The sequence below is a fragment of the Primulina tabacum genome, chromosome 11 (assembly GCF_025594145.1).
Source record: "Primulina tabacum isolate GXHZ01 chromosome 11, ASM2559414v2, whole genome shotgun sequence".
In the NCBI taxonomy this organism is placed as follows: Eukaryota; Viridiplantae; Streptophyta; class Magnoliopsida; order Lamiales; family Gesneriaceae; genus Primulina; species Primulina tabacum.
The window spans coordinates 9,603,359-9,623,821 of NC_134560.1; the positions used below are offsets into that span (position 1 = coordinate 9,603,359).

Genomic DNA, 20,463 nt, shown 5'->3' on the forward strand with positions numbered 1-20,463 from the left:
CCACTACAGCCAGCACCCTGCGACTCGGCTCTGATGAGGATCTCCGAGTTTTTGGATCCATCTCTTCTACTTTCACTCTTATTATTCTCGGTCCCTCAAACTGTGTTGATCAGCCACCCGAGAGTTTCTATACTTTCTTCCAGGATCAAGTTAAACGCGGTATTCGGTTCCCCATTATCTCTTTTCTATCGAGATGGCCTGTTTCCTCGGGGTTCCATTGACCAACTTCACCCAATTTCTTCCACATAATGGCCTCGATGTTTGTGTTATTCATGATGAACAACCTTTTGATCATGATCTTTCATTACTACTTTGCTTGTCATTTTTACTAGAACGGTTTTCCTCTGACTGCCCAGACCCACCACAAATTTCTTGATGGCATCACCTCTTCTTTGAAGGGATGGAAATGTCGATATTTATTCATCAATATTCCATCCTCCCAGATGCTCGACCAAATTTTTTATCTACCCTTCCCCTTAAGCCCAAACTTACTTGAGCCTACAAGTCCGAAGAGCCCTATATCCATATGCTTTTGAAGCCTCTGCTACTCAACCTAATACACTTCTTTACGATCTATCTTTACTTTCCTAATGTTTATGTCAAATGACCCTGGTTTGTTTGGCTACTATAGAAGCTCCGGAAATGAAGCAAGCTTTTCCTCAGAAACAGGCCGCTGAGAAGGCAGAAGAGGCCGAGAAAGCAGCCATCCGGAAGTCTGCCCTTGAGAATAAAGCCCGAGTCAACAGCTGGTCCATTAAGCTAAGAAAGCTACCGTCGCCCGAGAGAGGGGCAGTGCTGAGGATTTGGCAAGGGAGAAATGGCTATGACTAGAGTCGAAGGATCAGGGCCTACGAGCTTCAATCTTTCCCTAAGGAGTCAGAGGATCACGCCCCCTTTAGACGCTGAAAAAGAAAGGCTAGTGGTGATCCCAACCTAGTTTATCTAAGTGATAATGAAGAGGGGGCTCAAGGTTCCCCCCGGCAATCGGTCCGGGTTCCTCCTCCTCCCCGCAGGGTCCGGTTGTTAAAGAGTTTGATATCCCCCGCCGAGAAGACCCGTCTTTATGGACTGCGCCCCGACCACAAACTCTTCGAAGGTTCTGCTATCGCTAGGGGTGTCAATTCGGGTGGATCGGATGGGTTCGAGTCGGGTCATGCATGATAGTATTAAATATTCAACCCAAATCAAACCCGAACCCAAACCAACCCGAAGACTCCTAACCCGAATCCGAACCCCATTAACCTGATCAACCCGATTTTGATTTTTTTAAAAAAATAATTAAATAAAAATTAAATAATAATAATATTTTAATTTAACACATGATAACAAAATTTATCATATATGATTTAAATTTTAAATTCCAATTATAGAAATTTAAAAGTATATTTATTAAATCAAATAAATAATTGTTTAAAAAAATAAAAAACAGACAAAATAAATATTGAATGATGAAAATTTATGATGTAAATATATAATAATTTTTTTTCCAAACATACAATATAAATATATATGCAATATTTATTAAATATATATATTTTAAAAAAATTAAAATTTTCGTATCAACCGGTTTGACCCGAACCCAAAAACTCCCAAATAAAACATGATGTTTTTGGGGTCGAACTGGGTCAGATTGTCGGGTCGTGTTAGATTTTGACATCCATAGGCTCTCGTGGTAAGTATTTCTGCTTTGCATTCTGTCTTTTTTTTTTTTAAATAATAAACTCCTTTTTTTTTGTTACGAAGGGCCTTCAAATGCTAGTGGATACTTACGAGAATGTCTCTGCCCTAACCAAAAGAGATGTTGGTTGGGTCCGGAACAATCTATTCAGAGAGAAAGAAGTGGCGCCTTCGCTCTGTCAATCAATTTCCTGCTCTCAGTCGAGTCGCCATCAGACTCCATGAAAAAAATTAAGGATGACTGGACCGGGCCAGCCAATTGCATATAGAAGAAGAGGCAGGGAAGAGAACCAACACAGAGGTAGCCCACCAACAGATAGAGGAGGCCTGGATGGAGCTAAGACGGACCCAAGTGGAGGCTGAGGTCTCCCAAAAAGGGTTGGATGAGGAGCTAAAGGCTTCCCAGCTTCAGGCTCGGGCAGCGATGGAGGAAGTAGAGGCTTCCTTAACCCAGGCTAATGAGACCATGGTTTCCCTGGGGCCCGTAGCGGTCCGAGGAGGAATGACATACTTCCTTTCTTCTGTCTAAAGAGTTCAAACTGCCAGTTGAAGATAAAGATTATTCTTTCTTCCAGACAAGCTTCAACAAATGCAATGAGTAGTTCGAAGAGTCTAGTATTTTTTCAGCTAATAGAACGGACTTTTCGGATTTCGACTGGGTCATCAACTGGCTTCCAAATGAGGATGATGGAAAGGCAGAAGGAAAGATACTGATGTTGCTGGATCTGAGAGCTCGAACAATATACAATAATAGGTTTTGTAATTTCCTAGACTTGAGCTATGTTGGTGTACTTGACTATTTTAATGGAATTAATTTCTCCACAAACTATCTTATTGTCTTTTCATGCTTAATTTTTCTAAGTAGATTGAGCTAGCCGATAATAATAACATGAAAAAAAATATTTTAAGTGTCCGGAAGTAATCTGGTCCTCTGAACTGGCGAACCCGAGACACCTGACCCCTCACCCAAAACTTACAGATCATAAAACTTTGTAAGTTTTGAGGGGTGGTCGAGCTTTTTCAGGCTGGACTAATATGGTCCGGACACCTTGATTACTAAATGCATCTTCGGTATTCGTAAAAACTATCCAAGTATTTTTAGAAAGTAACTAAATTACTTCTGAACACTTCTTAAGGATTACCCACAAATCCTTACGAGCTTTAGATAGGGAGCCAGGGCCTCATGCCACACCCGAGCATATGTAAGATATAGTGTTGAGGCCTCGTAACTCCAAGGTTTGAGATATGAAGTTGGGGCCTCATGCCTCCCAAGCCTATGTAAGATATCATATATTATGAAATGACGAGAATAAACTTTATTGATACTTGGATGATCAGTATAACTTAAGAATAATATTTCTATAAATAAAAAGCATTCCAAGATCTTCTAAGAGATTGGTCCCGACCATCCTCTAAATATGATGACAACCTTGTCCTTTTTTGGCTATTTTGAAGGTGGACTCGCTATTTCAAATGATGGATGTCATTTCAAAAAACTTGCATTAAAAGATAGAGATTTTATAGTTCTAAGTTCACGCACCTTCAAATAATGATGATATGCAAGTGAAAATTTCTTATAATTGGTTGCCATATTCAGATGCCAACTGTTGAAATCAACAGGAAGACTCATTTTTCCTTCCATGCTTCATGGGATTCCAGGCTATGAATTGAGTTAATTTACTACAAACTGAAATTATTAAAGTTTCGATCTCTATTTTGCAGTTGGAGTTCTCATATACCATGTTGATGAATTTGGCATATTATATATTTAACTATGAACTTAATATATTAATATATTTAAAACATTGTCTATCACACTATAATTTTTGAAAATAGATATCATAATGTCAATCGATGTCACGGTCTACAAAATTAGATATAAATCTTCTGGTCTTATATGTATCGATCTGACCTATAACTAAAATAAAAAATAATATTTTTGACATAAAAAAATTGAAGATATGTTTCACAAAACTAACCCGTAGTATTGTCTAACAAGAATTTTTATGTAAAATTAATTTTAAATACGGGAAAAACCTAGATACACTTACAAACTTCATTTTAGCTTAACTAAACTAAATGTTTTAAAATAAATATTAATGACGTATATATCTTTCATAATATTTATATATTATTTTACACACGCCTCGCGTATTTGTGTGATTGCTAGTATATGTCAATACTGGATAGAAGTCAAAGTTTAAATACACCTTAAGGCTACCAAAACAACATTATGAGACCTCAGGACAAAGACTAACCAGATACCTTTATTCAAGATGCGGAATCCGAGCATGTATCCAGCATCAGTTCACAACATATAAACAAGGAATAACAAAGACAATGGACTATTAGATATCTAGTCAACGACTTACATGGTGCACGAAATGCGAAAAAAACAAGCATCAGTTCTTGAAACAGACTACAATCAACACAGAAAGAACCGACCCGAAGTTTATGCCTCATACAGCTCAGGTCAAAGACCGGCATTCATCATTCTTAAAACCACCCGCTCAAGCATCATCAGCATGCCATAAAACAATCAACACGTAGAGAGAACTGACCGGGAATTTATCGTTCAACCGTCTTCACGCATCTGTGCGCCAAAAAAGAAGAAACACAAAATTTTAGGATGTTTATATTCGGTGATTTGATGCTATGACAAGATATTGAGATCATTTTTAGCTTCAATGTAAATCTATATCTCCATGTTCTTCGTCACACAGGGCGCCATCATGCAGTTTGGATTCTGGGGCAAAATCAAGATCACAACGCATAGCCCTTGCTAATGATTACATTCAGTAGATTGATTCTAGGACAAATTTTGAGCTTATTTTTGGCTAAAACACGCCTCACTACACGCGCAAATGAATCAAGTCATCTCGAGATTATTCAATTCTTAAATTGTGCTCAGCTTCACTATATTTATCAATATTTCTAAATGAAATTGCCTAGGTTAGCAAGCTCATGCTATAATGCCAGCTTTTATACCAAACTGATCAGTCTCAAATTCAAACTCAAAGTGAACTCGACCCAGTTTATCATTGTGCTGCCCTGTGGTCTTGCTCCGGCAAAACCAAGTAACTGGGATGATGTGCAAAAATCAAGAATTCGAAGTATAGCTTATTTCGAGAACTGCTGGTCCAGCTAAGAATTTTCTTGAAATTCCAAGCATGATAATTATTGCGACTAACCTTTAGGGGAGTAATCACTCATTGGAGAAACATCACGAGATGCACGGGGAATTGAGATGGACAGCTGAGTGGATGAAAAGACATTTTTGCTGGATCCATCATCGTGGAAATTGGACCATGATTCCTTAGTAGTAGGCCACTCATTGAAGAAAGGATGCACTGGAAGCTGCTCATGTTGTACTGGACCTGCTGAACTAATCTCACAGCCAAAAAACGAGTCTTTCAGCAGCTGTTTTGGCATGGTCGAATCAATGGGTTCAAAAGCACGAAGCATGTTTTGTTGGGAAGAGGAATCATCCATAAATGGGGAATCAGAATTTTGTTTTAAGCAGGGGCTCGAGGAAACTTGAGAAGGTATGAAATGCCAATTGCTGCAACCTGAGCTAGGGCCCAAGCCTAAATTTCCGACACTTCCAGAAGCTTCTGCTGAGAAACTACTATCATTGGCATCAGAATTCAGTCCATGTATATACCTGCACATTCAACTTATGCTAATAATCGAGAAGAGGCAAGAAAATAAAGAGTGGAATTAGAAAGGAAAAAGGGTGGTTTTCTAGATTTTACAACTAATCTGAAGAACCCCAATAAGTATTACCAAACCACATCCTTTTGATAACACAGAACCCCCTAAATTCAAGTAAAGATTTGCTTCATTTTTCCCTTTGTTCTTTATCCTTATCTGATTAGCATTTGATTAGTAGTTTACCAAAGATTACAACCTTTTAAATTCCCATACATGTGGAACCCACCAAAAACTCTTTGCAGGTATTCTATCACATTTTAACAAAGGCTGGAAAATGAGAGAAACAAGTACACAAATGTAACAGCTCATTCGGTAGAAGTACCTGAACTCCTTGTTATTGATCCCATATGGCATGGATTCCATCTGCAGCTTTGCCAAATTTCTACCAAGAGACGATCCATCTGAATTAACAGCAGAGTAAGGTGGTATGTTTTGAAAGCTTGCACTGCTGCTTCCTTGGAAGCTTCCACCGTTACTACTGCTCCCAGTCGAGATTTGAGACAATGAAGTTGACAAGGACTGGGAAGTAGATTGACATTCCACAGGCTTTCTTGAACGGTTGCGGCCTCGGTGCATGTGCCGCTCACAATATTTTGAGTCTGGATGTGCGTCTTTGGAGCACCTCCACTTCTTTCCATCTGTCCTTCGGCATCTCCCGGGCTCGGGATCAAACTTCTTCCCGTAATAGGAACAATAGCCCACTGCGTGACAAATACCAACTTCGAGTCCAAAGTGAAAAACATAGATGAAAAACAAGATTTTTCATTTTACAGTTCGAGAATATGCAGTTAGTATAGAGTTACATTAGAAACATCTGCACTAAAGCTGACACACAATCTTAATGGAGTTATGAAAAATTGAAAATCCAAGAAAATGAAATAAATTAAAATGACGAAGTAAAGATTAACTGTACAAAAATGCCACGTCTAATAACATTACCCTTCAATTAGAAAGATGATTCTTTTGTACATGGATCTTACCTTCAAATACTCAATCTAATTTTGTTGCACACGAACATGACCGACAGATCCCCCAAAAAACAGATTTACAAACATAGATATTCTTCCGCACAAGTTGATACTAGAGCAAGTAGTATCATCCCACTTGCGATTTATTCGATCCTACACTTAGAGAATTTCCCTTATTGTTGATCCAATGGCGTAGTATGAGTCATATATGATTTTTCATGTGGTCTATAGTCACACATGAAAAATCATATGTGACCCATTGTATACCATCGGATAAATCCTCAGGCCATTCGAATAACCCTTGTGATTTATTCGATCCTACACTTAGGATAGTTGATCCGATCCGTCACGGGTTGTTTCATCTAGTTAAACTAATCAATTTTAAATGTTATTTTTCAGAGAAGGCATCAGAAAGACAAATACACGCAAATACAAACTCCAAAAACATTAAACCCTTCAATCATATGATACAGATTGCCAAGATCACATACACTTCCACAAACACAAACGCCAGTTCAAGTATTATAGGCACAAGCGCAGTAACAGATAAGAATCCTGCCGACAGACCTGTTAATTCTACACAAACATTTACCAGTAATCACAGGTAGCTTCACTTCCTATACTGATAAGATACCAATCAACCACAGCTTAATAATTTTTTTGAGAGATTGTTTTATATTCCTACAAAGAAAACAAGACAACACCCATTTCACAGTGTGCATCATGAACATAATTGTACAAATAAGTGTGCAATAGATAAAAAAGGTAGAGATGCTTACAAGAAGGGTGGTGGAATAAACTAGCAGAAATCAACTCGAAACTGCGACGAATAGGCATGACAAGGTCCGGTGGGATTGGAAGGCCAGCCACCAGGTACTTGTATATCATGGTTTGGTGCTCCAGCTCCTGCCACTGCATAGCAGTGAAAGGTGGCCTATATCCACCATAACCTACCTCCGCCCCTCCCCCCACCCTAACTGCCGTAGATGTGGATGCTGTTCCACTCATCTTTTTACCTCCTCTCTACTCAAATTTCGTTTTCGACCTCTTTTAGCCGTGACCCACGAATTACTTCAGTTACATAAGTTCTCACGGTATCTGCATTCAGAATGAAGACAACAACAGTTAATCAACGCAATCCCAACCACGAAATCCATACATGCAGAAGCAAGTGTCTAACTTTCCGTTTTGTTTCTTACTTTTTCTCTCTCTAAAAAAATTTCTGATGGTAAAAAGGGGTTTCAAAATGTTTTTGCTCTCGCTTGCCATAAAAGCAGATACCAGATAAGAGAACAACAAACCAAAAAGAAGCGCATGCAAATAAATTGTTCGTGAAAAAGCCACACTGGGATTTCAAAAATAGCTCCAACCGCAAAAAATTTCGAAAAAAACAGAGAGAGACAAAGAGACGCACGAACTCAAAACCTGCACTGGGTTATTCACAGAGGGACAGACGGTTTTCAGCTAAATGATAGACAGATCTAGGGTTTGGCCAAACATGGAGGTGGAATTCAGAACAAAGAAGAGAGAAAAGGTAGTGAAAGGAAGAAAAAGTATTGGTTTTTAACTGCAACTGATGCAGTCTGAGAATCTGAGAGTTGCAATAAAACAGCACAGTACAATTATGGCGGCATTTTCTCAGGCGAGTGAAGGTGGAAATGGGGTCGGGTTTGGGATAAAGCTTCGAGCTTTGTTGTATGACGCTGATATTACAGGGAGCAAAAGTGGCGGTGGGGAGCAAACCCAAGGACTGGATGGTGGGTAGGGTGCAGAATTATTATGCCACTATAAATAAAAATTTTTGGTCTCTTTTTTTAAAATGAAATTTGGTTCTAATTATACATATAATAACTTTCTTGTGAAATGATATCCGTGACACACGTATCGATTCAATTTATATATCCAAGAAAAATTAATATTTCGACATAAAAATTAATATTTTTAATGAGTTATATCAGATCAAATATCCATATTACAAAATTAACTTATAAAACCGCTTCACAAGAGTTTACTGGATTCTACGTATACAAGCAAATGATGTATTACTCTCTTGTATAATAAATAAATTTAGAAATTCTCAAAATTCTTTTTATAAAATCGATCATTCTCCCATGTCTCATTTCTCAGGGATTTCATTCATAACCTTATACAATTTGCTTTTGTATATATATATATATAATCATAACCTTAGAAAAACATTTTTATAAATATGATATAATAAATAAATACATATTTTTTTTTAAAGAAATCATGGTGGGATTTGGATTGTGGTCCAATGATGTGACACAACATGTGATTGTGTGATGAGCATAGTATGTAAGCCTTTTGGTATTCCAAATTGGACACAAAATGCCAACCCGACTTTAATTGTCAGCTGACGACTTGTGATCTTGTTTGTCTACCTAATAAATATGGGATATATGCTATCAAAACTTTTTTTTTAATATATAAACATTACTTTTGATAGTTAAAAAACATAATATTACTTTATTATATATTATGTATCAATTGAGCTGATATTATGATGCAGGTAAAAACTTACGTGAGATGATCTCACATGTCGTATTTTGTGAGACATATCTTTTATTTGAGTTATTCATGAAAAAATATTATTTTTTATTGTGAATATCGGTAAGGTTGACCCGTCTCATAGATAAATGAGTATGTCTCACAAGAGACATACTCTATGATGCAAAGAATATGAATCTAATTTACCATGATTCAAAATCACAACCTTGAAAAAATATAGTTATAATTTAGCAACGATAGTTGGATTTAAAAACAATTTAGATTAATGATAAAATCGACTTTTTAGTTGTATCATTATTTTAATTTAATATAATTCATGTATGAAAAGTGACTCTTTAGGTGGAAAAATAGAAGACTACAATTTTGAATCATCCCTGATTTACATTGATGCATACCTCTGAAACTACAAATCAAATACCAAATATAAATAAAAAAATTTACCTAAAAAATCAGATGAATTTTATCTATGATCATCACTCTCACTGATCAATTGGAAAAAAAAAAAAACCAACACCAGACAAATGAAATCTCGTCTAACATACTTACCATTATTCTTCTGAATTCGTGAGACTCGAATGGCGAAATCTTTGCTCGTTATAGATACACGCCCCTGAAACAAAGACAAGAACTCCAAAGACCAATACGAATAGCTGGAAATTTGCAAGCATCTCGCCACGAATTTCGTGCTCTGTCGAATGACATTCTATTTCGCTCTCTTTAAGGCGACAACCCTCCGGCATCATTGAGCCGTAAAGGGTGAACGCCGTTTGATAGAACCAAAGGCCTTGAAGAGCTATGGCTATGCAACTGCATAAATCCACTGGAAAACTGGCTGGCACGAGGGCGCCAGCGACCGTGGATAGTATACACACACCAATAAGGACGACAAGGATAAAATGATAATATCCCTCGAGTCCCTTGTGCGTGGTCGAGTGGAAGTAGAACAGAAGATATTCTGCAGTGAACGCTGCTGAGGCGATGAAGCATAATGCACCTTCTGGAAGGGGAAGATAGCTGACAAAGAAGTAAACATCCTTTAATCATATTGTTGACAAATTTCACATCAATGTATGTTAGTACGTGCAGAAGAATGAATTCATGAAAATGGGATAAGATGGAACGCCGCGGGGCGAGATTGGGCGACTGAAAAGTTATCGAAAAAGCACAACCAGCAAGTTTAGTAAACTATACATAAAACTTCAACTTCTTCATTTTAACCTGTCTCTTCTATTGAATCCGTCATGCCGGTCAGGATGATAAAGTAACTGCAATTGCAATAATCACATGAAGTAACAAAATCCTAAGTGACAGTTGCCTTGATATGTTCTTATCTAGTCTCCATCATCACCTCAAGTTCGTTTGAAGACCGAATATCAATTTGAGTTTGTTAAAAGATCCTCTAAAACATCCAGCTACTTGTTAGTTGTTACTTTTTTCACGGAAGGACAGACGTGGATTAAGGCTACTTGAGGTTTGTAAGAATGCAGAAAACATAAACCCATCCCATTTCTTGAATCCTTTTACAATTGGATTAAGATTTTCTGGAAAATTTTAACCTTACTTGGAAGTAACCGATACGAAAACAGCAAAGAAGTAATCACCTTGTTTTCTCTGAGAGAAGTGTAATGATACCGAAGATGAAGAACATTAGTAGCATTCCAGAGTGCTCAAAATTGTTCATATGAGAAGGATTCAAGACTCCATGAACGAAGATCTTGAGATGGGTTGAAAACAAAAATTCAATGCATAGATCAATGAAGCCTCCAATTGCAATAATGTAAAGCTCCAAATACTTGAACCTCCCCTCAAAACCTGGAACAGGATTCCAAACTCTGACCTGAAACGATTTGGGATTCGACACATACCTACTATTGAGCACCAAATATGCCACATTCCAACAACAAAAAACAATGTCCCGGGTAGAACATGCCCTGGAAAAGAACCCATCTTTTTGGTGAACTAAATCAACACCAAGATTTTCTGGTTACTCCAGTTCTTAAGAAATCAAGAATTCACTTTTCAAGCTATATGAACCAAATCAAGAAACAACCCTTTCCTATAAAAACATAAAACCTTAAAAAAAAACAGAGTGCCAACAAATCCAAGAAAGTGTGTTCTCCCTTTTTCACGGCATACTTTCTGATACTATTCTTCGGAGCCAACACTATTACGCTTAGTGAGTCACCCCACTACTCTCCCCCTCTCCTCTCTCCCTGTCTGCAACTCACTAGCACGAACCAAAAAAAATGAAAATCTGAACACCTGTCCACAGAATATTTTATCAAATTTTTAATAGCCGAGTAGCCGACAGTTTCTTGAAAAACCAACCACGGAAGTACTTTCTCGATCAAATCTATCTCGTAGCTGAAGAAAAAAATTATTGCAATGAAGAGAATAAGAAGTCGATGAAGTTTGGTAAACCAAATTATTCCTCTCGGTGCAATTTTCAAAATTCCGAATCTTCTCAAACTTTGAAAACGTTAGACAAAAATAAAAGTCAACAATGAGATTAACCAAACGACCAATAAAAAAAAACAGTCAAAAAATTCAACCACCAAGCCCAGATCTCTATGGCGACGGTTCATTCAAAGCTAAAATATGTTCAACGGGGACTGCGGACTCGATACGTTTGCGAAACAACAATAATAGGAAAATGCACTGCAAGTAAAATCACATTATATATCCGATTGTTGCCACAACGGCTCAACGCAATTTTAGCTCACAGTTTTCACATATCTGTGTGAATTTCGGCTAATTCAGTCTAAAAACGACTGAAAGAGAGAAAAGAAAGAAGATAAGTGTTCATATTGTGATCAAATCCACATGGGAAAAGAATCTTTTAGAAAAAAATCGAATTTTTTCATGAAACTAATAATCTTTTTAAGAATTTTGTATTGATGGGGATCAAAGAAAGTTAATGGGGTTAAAGTGCTAAACATGGTAGACAGGTAGAGCAGACATAAAGACGGCTAATTATTTAGGAATCATTAGATCTGTCTCCACTGTTGCATGTAAACCACCATGTGATGTTCATGTCGCATGTTGCCTTTTTTTAAAGAAAAAATAAAAATAAAATTAGATGTCTTATGAAATTGTTTCACTTATTTTTATTATGATATATATCAATTTTATCCATATTTATAATAAAACATAATATTTTTTACATTAAAGATTAATATTTTCCATGACATGTCTCAAAAAATTGACTCATGAGACCGTATAACAAGAATTTATTTTATAAATACTATTAAATTAATTTCAAAACTATAGATACCACTAGTCATCATATTTTATTTTTGGACTTCTATTTATCTTGATATCTTTTAGTATAAGAAAATAATTATCCATCTTTCTAGTTTTAAATGGTGACAAAATAAACTATTTGTCACAAAAAACCCATAATTCTCATTATAATCATAATATCAGATTTAAAATTTTCAATTAAGACGGGAAATTTCCGTTCTCCCAACCAAACGGGGAGGTGGAAGGCATGGTTCGCAATCGTGGTCGCGGAGACCATCGTAGAGGTCACCGTTCCAGTTCTCATGACATTTCATGGAACGGTCACATCGTGTATATTTTTTAAAAATTAATATAAATTGAAAATTTTGGAAAAATATTTAAAAATACGTAAATCAAATAAATATCATTTAAATAGATTATTTAATTTAAATAATATAGTAAATATATATTTTAAATTTTATTTATGTCTTATTGAATCACAAAACATATCTTTGTTATATATCGAAATTTTCACAATCAAAGTCTTTAAGCAATTCTAACCATCGACGTTGTCTCATATTCAAATCAGATTGTGTGAATTGATACTTCAGACTCTTATGATCAGAATAAATCACAAATTGTTCTCCGTACAGATAATGACGTCATATTTTTAATGCAAATACAATGGCAGCTAACTCCAAATCATGAACTGGATATCGAGTCTCATGTGGTTTCAGCTGACAAGATGCATACGCAATCACTCGTCCATTTTGCATCAAAACACAACCCAGTCCATTTAAAGAGGCATCTGTACAAACAAAAAATCCACCTGAGCCTGAAGGCAAAGCTAACATTGGAGCTGTGGTCAACTTTTCTTTTAAAGTCTGGAAGCTAGACTCACATTCGGTACTCCATACAAAATGTCGATCTTTCTGTGTCAACTGGATCATAGGCCTAGCTATTCTAGAAAATCCCTCAATGAAACGCCTATAATACCCAGCTAATCCCAAAAAGCTTCGAATCTCTAACACATTTGTTAGTATAGGCCAGTTGATAATAGCTTCAACTTTACCAGGATCAATAGATACTCCTTGTGCGGATATAACATGGCCTAAAAATAAAACTCTATCCAACCAGAACTCACACTTAGAAAATTTGGCATACAATTGCGCTTCTCTGAGTGTTTGGAGAACTAATTTCAAATTTTTTTCATAGCTCTTTCTTTGACTTGGAATAAATCAAGATGTCATCAATAAATACGATCACAAATTTATCTATGAATTCCCGGAATACACGATTCATTAAATCCATAAAAACCGCTGGAGCATTATTCAAACCAAACGGCACTACCAGGAATTCATAGTGTCCATAACGTGTCCGAAATGCTGTCTTAGGAACATCTTCCTCTCGGACTTTAAGCTGATGGTATCCGGAACGAAGATCAATCTTGGAATACATAGAAGCCCTGCAACTGATCAAATAGGTCATCAATACGCGGCAGATGATACTTATTCTTCACAGTAGCCCGGTTTAACTGCCGATAATCGATGCACATTCTCATCGTTCCGTCTTTCTTCTTTACAAACAATACTGGAGCTCCCCAAGGCGACATACTGGGTCTGATATAGCCTTTTTCCAGTAAATCCTGAAGCTGTTCTTTGAGTTCTTTCAACTCTGTCGGGGCTAAACGATATGGTGCTCTAGAAATAGGATTTGTCCATGGCATCAATTCAATGCTAAGATCTATTTCTCTTTGAGGCGGAAAACCTGGAATCTCATCAGGAAATATATCTAGAAAATCCTTGACAACTGGAATGTCTGAAACTTTCAATCGTTCTTCCCGTGTTGCATCAAGAGCATAGATAAAAATCCTTCATTGCCGATTGACAACAACCTGAACATTTCCATTGCAGATACTAATGGAATTCGAGACTGTGAATCATAACCATAAAAATTCCATTTGCTGCCATAATACGGTCTAAATCTGACAACTCCATGGAAATAATCCACAGTGTCTCGATAATTCGTCAACACATCCATACCCAGAATACAGTCAAAATCAGTCATGGCTAATTTGATTATATTTGTTATCATAATATTACCCTCAAATCTAATCACACAGTTCAAAACTATCTAACGGGACATCAAATATACACCGGCAGGAGTAGCAACTGACACAGTATTCAACAAAGGAACAGTAGCAATCTCATGCTCATCAACAAATGCAGCAGATAAAAATGAATGAGATGCTCATGTGTCTATCATTATGCGTGCAGGATAGTCAAAAACATAACAAATACCTGCAATCACTCCTCCTGGTGCATCCTGAGCCTGGTCCTGAGTCAAAGCATGGACTTGGGCTTGCTGTGGCCCTGGAAATGGCTGCTGAATAGGACCTCTGGGAGGTGGGTAACTAGACTACTTAAATGATTGGGTAGGAGCATATGGTCTAAAGACTGGTCCATGGGGAACTTGACCAAACTGTTGTGGCTGGAACTGCTGTCTCCCTGCATTAGGACATACTCTGACGTAATGTCCAATCTGACCACAAATATGACAAGTCCCCTGAACTCCTACACATTGGGAACTAAAATGTCGACCACCACATCGGCCACAATGCACAGTGCTAGACGACCCAACAGAACCTCCCCCTCGTGCACTGCCTGAACTGGAGGAGCTAGATTGAGACTTCTTCTTGAATTGCTTTCCTTTTGTCTTGTACCTATGATGTTTGGGTTGTTGGTATGACTGTACAGGCTGATATGGAGGTAAATCCACTGGCATTGACATACTACTCCCAGATCCCTGAGAAACAGATGATGGACCTGGCTGTGGGTCTCTTCTGAGCAAACTTGCTTCAATTTTCTTCGCCTTTTCCACTGCTTGAATATACGTATTAGGCGATCCAGTCATTACCAAAGTATGAACAGTCCGCTGCAACCCGTGCAGAAAACGTGATAGTTTAGCCTGATCATTCCTAGCAACATGTGGAACATAGGACAAAAAAGCAGAAAACTGTGAAGCATATTCCACCACTGATTTATTGTCATGCACCAACTGATTGAACTTTTCTTCTTTAGCAGCATAATATGATGGTGGTGCATATTCTTGGGTAAAGTGAGCACGAAAAGCATCCCAAGCACCAGAGTCCTTCATTGCTTCCTTTGTGGCTTCCCACCAGAGTTGTGCTCGGTCTTTAAGTTGGTAGATGGCAAGCTTCAATCTAATATCTTGGGAATACTCCAACAAATTAAATAGATGATTTATACTTTTCAGCCAGCCTGCTGCTTTTTCTCCGCTCTCGTTGCCAAATAATTTTGGAGGACGTAATTCTTGGAACTGAGAAATTATTAACTGCATTCCTCCAACTTTCTGTGTCAGCTGTTCCACTTCTTGCTCAATTGCTACCTGTCTAGCTCCAAGTCTTTCAGGTCGAGGAGGTTCTTGGTTCACTTCTTCTTCAACATTTTGAGCGACTTGTCCTCGAGGTCAACCACGTCTACCTCTAATGATATCTGCAAGTCCTCGAACATTTTGCGCCTCAGATTCTTGCGCTATTTTTTTTCCTTTTATACCTCTTCCTCCAGGTTCCATTCTACAAGACACGAGGATTGAATTCACAGGCAGATAACATGTAAAAGAAAGTTATAGGCAATTTCTAAACTACATATCATGCCTAATCAGCTAGTCGTTCTAACGCAGGTAAATTCAAGCAAATCACACCAAATAATTCAAATAAGAGCAAATAGTCAAATACATGCACAATCATGCTATTTGTGTCTAGACTCAAGTGCCCTAGACTCTAATTCGAGCATATCCCTGTTACGCTCTGATATCAACTGTGGGGGCCCGTGCTCCTGATTAATATTAATGACCAAACAACCAGGATTTATTAATGTAAATAGCAAAAGTGATTAAAATTTTCCATTTTAGGCCTACAGAAATTTCGACATGACCTATTTGTGCATAGGACATCCCAAAAAAAATCAAAACATCACAAATAATATTTATATACTCGAAATAAAGTCATAACATCAATTCACAACCTATAGCCGCACTGGCCAGGACTAAATACATGTAGAGCCGGCAAGGCTCGTTCACACAACTATTAATTCAAAACATCGTAAAAATAATAGTACAGCTACACGGGGCATCTCCCCGGTAAATGTATGACTCCATAATATAGTATATATATGGGAACTCTCAACCATGACTCGACGACTGGGCACTACTACCTGACGCTCCACCAGACGCGTCAAATCCTCCTGGATAACCTGATATGACATCAAAAACAACCACAACACAAAAAGAAACGAGGGGTCGGCCCCAGTACGACGAACCAGTAATATTACGACAAATATAACTGACATGAAATAAAATCAAGTAAAATGCGATGCAATGCATGAAACGTAACAACCAATAACGGATACCAAACGGAGTCCAAATGAATCGCATCAACAACAGAAACAATGGCCACCCGTGCCAGGAACGTAGCAACGCAACATCAAGTCGTCACTCATCCATGCACGTAGCATCGAGGGTACGGGAGCTATCCGCTCAGCCCTCATGCAAGTCATCAGGAGTGCTAATCCTACCCACCCGCTCCATCGATGACGCAACAACTCTATAGATCAATATCAATATCAATAGCAATCAAAGGAGTCAAGGCTCGAAATGCTATGCACCAATAGTATCAACTCAAATAAATGCATGAATAAAATCATGTATTCACAGAAGCACATAAAGCACGCCACAACTCATTACAAAATACTTAACGTCATTTCACATCGCTATAGACGTCATAATAAAATAGTTCATGCGTACCTCAACTGAATACTTAATTTACCAATGAAATTTCTTAAGGATTTCTCGAAGAATCCAATCTCGTGGCAAATAATACATTTCATATCAAATTCCATTTATTTTTTCAATATTTGATAATTTGGCCTAAAATTCCAAAAACCCATAATTTAGGCTTTACAATTTCTAAAACTCAACTCAAAGTCAAATATAGTGATTTATTTAACTTAAATTTCTCAATACCGGACAAATTGAAATTTCGAAAATTCAATCATATCGAATCTGAAATTTTCGATATTTACTAGGAATTTCCAAAATTTTCATTTTCTATTTCTAATGTTTTAAACGCATCTCAATAACAATTTAACATTTCAAAAATCATAAATTCCCAAATAATTAAATCTGAATTTTCGAATTTAATCCAAATAAATTTCGAAAATCTGTTAAATACCTCTAATTAGCTCCAATATTGCACCTACAATCAATAATATAATATATTAATTGTTGGAGCTCAAATAAATCAAAATACCCAAAATTCGAAACCCTAAAATCTGAATTTTTACCTCAAACACTTCAAATTTCGGGTACAACTATACAATCAGTTGTCCTAGCTCGAAAGAACATGAAATCAAGGCGAAGAGCAGAATTTGAACGAGCCACGACCGAAGGGTTCGAACATGGTTGTTAAAAAGCCTTGCAAAATGGGTATCAATAGGTAGCCCTTGTCGAGAGCTTTCCAAATATGTATTTATTTTAATTTTTGGATGATTGAAACAGCCACAATCAATGAAAAGAATTTCGAAATGGAAGAAGAAAGAAACTCGGCTGATGCAGCATACGGGGAGAGAGAAGGGAATTTGATGATTATCATTTCTTTTTCTTTTTATTTAACTTAATTTTTAAATGGGCTGGGCTTTGGGAAAAAATGGGCTGGGCTCTCACAGTATCACCAAAAGACTTTGGATATTACAGTACAACACTTGTACACACCCACTTCAGTAGGTCCCTACTGAAACTCTTAATTACATAACTCGGTAAAACGAATATAACAAAGTTCTGGAAAAGACTCTTTTCCAGATTACAAACTCTTCTCAATAAAATAGTAAAGTGTTTAGCTTGAAGAGATTTACGAAACAGTCAGCAGCACAAAATGATCTCAGAAGATCGGATATAGATAATGAAGCGTGTGCTGCTTTTCTTTATGTTGAGCTTGAAGATAAGTAGTTGATGATAGCTCAAAAATCACGTTGGAATAATCGTTGCGTTGATAATGATAATAACGTTGTTTTCTATAAAGGATTGACCTCTATATATATAGAAAACTTTGAGTCCAACGTCTATAATAAAAAATAGCTTTTGTGACTCCTGAGTAAGATCAGCTTTAATACCTAAAAAAGGTTCTGCAGAAAGCTTCAGAAGTAATCAGTCTTGTTACAAACCAAAACTAGTAAGGAGCGTTAAATGTCTTTGTACAGCATTAATGATGCAATTAATGCCAGTACTAGGTAAAGTAATGGTAACATTTAAGATTGTAACGATCAAGTAAAAGACGTTAAGTGAAACGTCTCGCTCATTTTTTAAAAAATGCGGAAATATATTTTTTAAAGCTCGCATTTTCGAAATAACATTTAAAAATGATCTTAAATATTTGACAGTAAAAATATCGCATTTTAAAATAACCAAAGGTCCAAATACATACGTGAACACAAACTTATAAAAATCTTAAAATTATCAACGTATGAAAATATTCATCTCCTTTCAATCTCATAAATCATAATGCGGAAAACATGTGGTCCTCGGGTCGTGTCATCGCACCAGATCTGCCTACTCAGAGTTCGGCACCTCCAGTCTTCTCATCATCAAACTCACCTGCATCACACACGCCTAGTGAGTCTAAAGACTCAACACACCTGTATCAGGAATAACAAGTACAGATACGTAGCACACAGCAGTGAAAAATATCATACTCAACATATCTTTCATGAACTTAAAATCATAACGTAAACGTGTCGTGTAAAATCGTACGTGTCGTGTAAAATCATATCGTGTCAAAACATATCATCTCATGTCATCATATACGTATACGTGTCGTAGTAAAATCATATCGTGTCAAAACATATCATTTCATGTCATCATATACGTATACGTGTTCTTTTTAATTGAATTCAGTTCATTAGTTGTGACTTTCGTATCACCTCTATCGTATCAGCTCTATCGATTGATCCATCTACATGTAACCGTGGTACCCGGTGGCGAGGGACATCAGCGACAGTATTACCCGTCCACTGAGCCCGGGCCTCAGCTCATCATATCTTATATCATCGTATACATATACATCGTTAGTCACAACCAAATCCCATCCTTCAAAAATAACATCATAATCATCACTTAATAAAAACATGTATATACGTAACTTTTTCCTTTAAACCAAGCATGCAATGTATTTATCGTAATTCCATAAAATTCAGGAACGTGATGCATAAACATTGAAAAACATGATAAAATGTGCTCGGGGCGCTGCCAGGACCAAAATCTCACATCGGGTGCAAAATGACCATTTTGCTCCTGAAAATCCTAAAAATTATCATTTTGCCCCTAGACGTAAAATTCCATGTTTTTGACATTTTCTCAATTCCATTGACACTAACATGTCTCAAATAATTATTTAAACTTACATGAATTTTCCTATATTTTTATTTGGCCTAAATCGATGACTTTTAAATTAATATTTAAATATAACATATTAATACGCTTTAATCCCGAATTAAACCAAACCTTAGCATAAAATTCCCAAATTAAAAACTTAGGCTTCTAATAATTATTTGAGCTTAAATATAATTTCCCATAATTTTATTAAGCTTAAATCTAGACGTTTCCACTAATCTTTTAATTAACGTTTCGTGCGACGATTAATTCCCGGATAAATCCAAAACTCATTATTTTGATTCAAAACTTACTAAACTCCTAAAAATGTCCCAAAAATATTTAAAAGCATTCCTAGATGTAAACTCGAGCTCATTTCATAACTTAACCGAATTGTTTTAAAAGTTGGACCGGAGTCCCGGTTTTAACCCGAATCGAACGTAAACTTAACCAAAACTTCCCCAACTTTTTACCACACTTAATAACCTCATTACAGCCTATAAACTTCGAGATCTAACCCCCAAGCTCCTCGGTTAACCACCATCATGGCTGCACAATTTCAGCATTTATCCCTTGTACAATTATATTCCAACACATGTCTCCAACCCTTAATTGCTTCGGTCCACCTTCTACCATCATGTGTCCAGCCATTAAGGCTCACCATTAAGACAGTAATGCACCGCCTAAACCAAGCCAAACCGAGTCCCATGGTTCCTAAACAAGCCACATGCATCAATTTATCGAACCAAACACAAGGTCACTCACCCAAGCCCACTACTCATCCTACTACCTTCGACCCACCACAGCACCAGCAACTCATGGATCTCTCCTGGACCTGTCACGGACCCAAGTTGGTCAATTCCTTAGCCAAGATCAAACCATGCATAGCCACGACTAGAATCCTCTCGAT

General features: G+C 37.0%; 2 protein-coding genes across 5 annotated transcripts; both read right to left on the bottom strand.

The window, feature by feature from the left end:
- Positions 1-3,926: 3,926 nt before the first annotated feature.
- On the bottom strand, positions 3,927-8,106 carry LOC142519438 (growth-regulating factor 4-like). 4 transcript variants are annotated; one of them, XM_075622456.1, is made up of 5 exons: positions 7,785-8,106; positions 7,139-7,457; positions 5,714-6,092; positions 4,869-5,341; positions 3,927-4,270 (listed from the first exon to the last, which is right to left on the bottom strand). In XM_075622456.1, exons 2-5 carry the CDS (start codon positions 7,365-7,367, stop codon positions 4,263-4,265), a joined length of 1,089 nt encoding a protein of 362 aa, XP_075478571.1. In that variant the 5' UTR covers positions 7,368-7,457; positions 7,785-8,106; the 3' UTR covers positions 3,927-4,262. The 4 variants fall into 4 exon arrangements, with proteins under 4 accessions (XP_075478571.1, XP_075478570.1, XP_075478572.1 ...); XM_075622455.1 differs by having other exon boundaries at positions 7,774-8,106; XM_075622457.1 differs by having other exon boundaries at positions 7,661-8,106.
- A 1,122-nt stretch (positions 8,107-9,228) lies between these two features.
- Positions 9,229-11,836, bottom strand: LOC142519369 (uncharacterized). The gene is given in 3 exon segments (XM_075622365.1): positions 9,229-9,902; positions 10,490-10,757; positions 10,760-11,836. Coding segments are annotated over 3 exon segments (810 nt in total). The 5' UTR covers positions 10,836-11,836; the 3' UTR covers positions 9,229-9,436.
- Positions 11,837-20,463: the final 8,627 nt, after the last annotated feature.

Excerpts from the sequence above, each read along its gene's own strand:
- LOC142519438 (XM_075622456.1), bottom strand. The coding sequence starts at position 7,367 with ATGAGTGGAACAGCATCCACATCTACGGCAGTTAGGGTGGGGGGAGGG. Across the intron at positions 6,093-7,138 it reads TTTATTCCACCACCCTTCTT|TGGGCTATTGTTCCTATTAC; the intron begins GTAAGCATCTCT and ends TTTGTCACGCAG. Across the intron at positions 5,342-5,713 it reads ATCAATAACAAGGAGTTCAG|GTATATACATGGACTGAATT; the intron begins GTACTTCTACCG and ends TTGAATGTGCAG.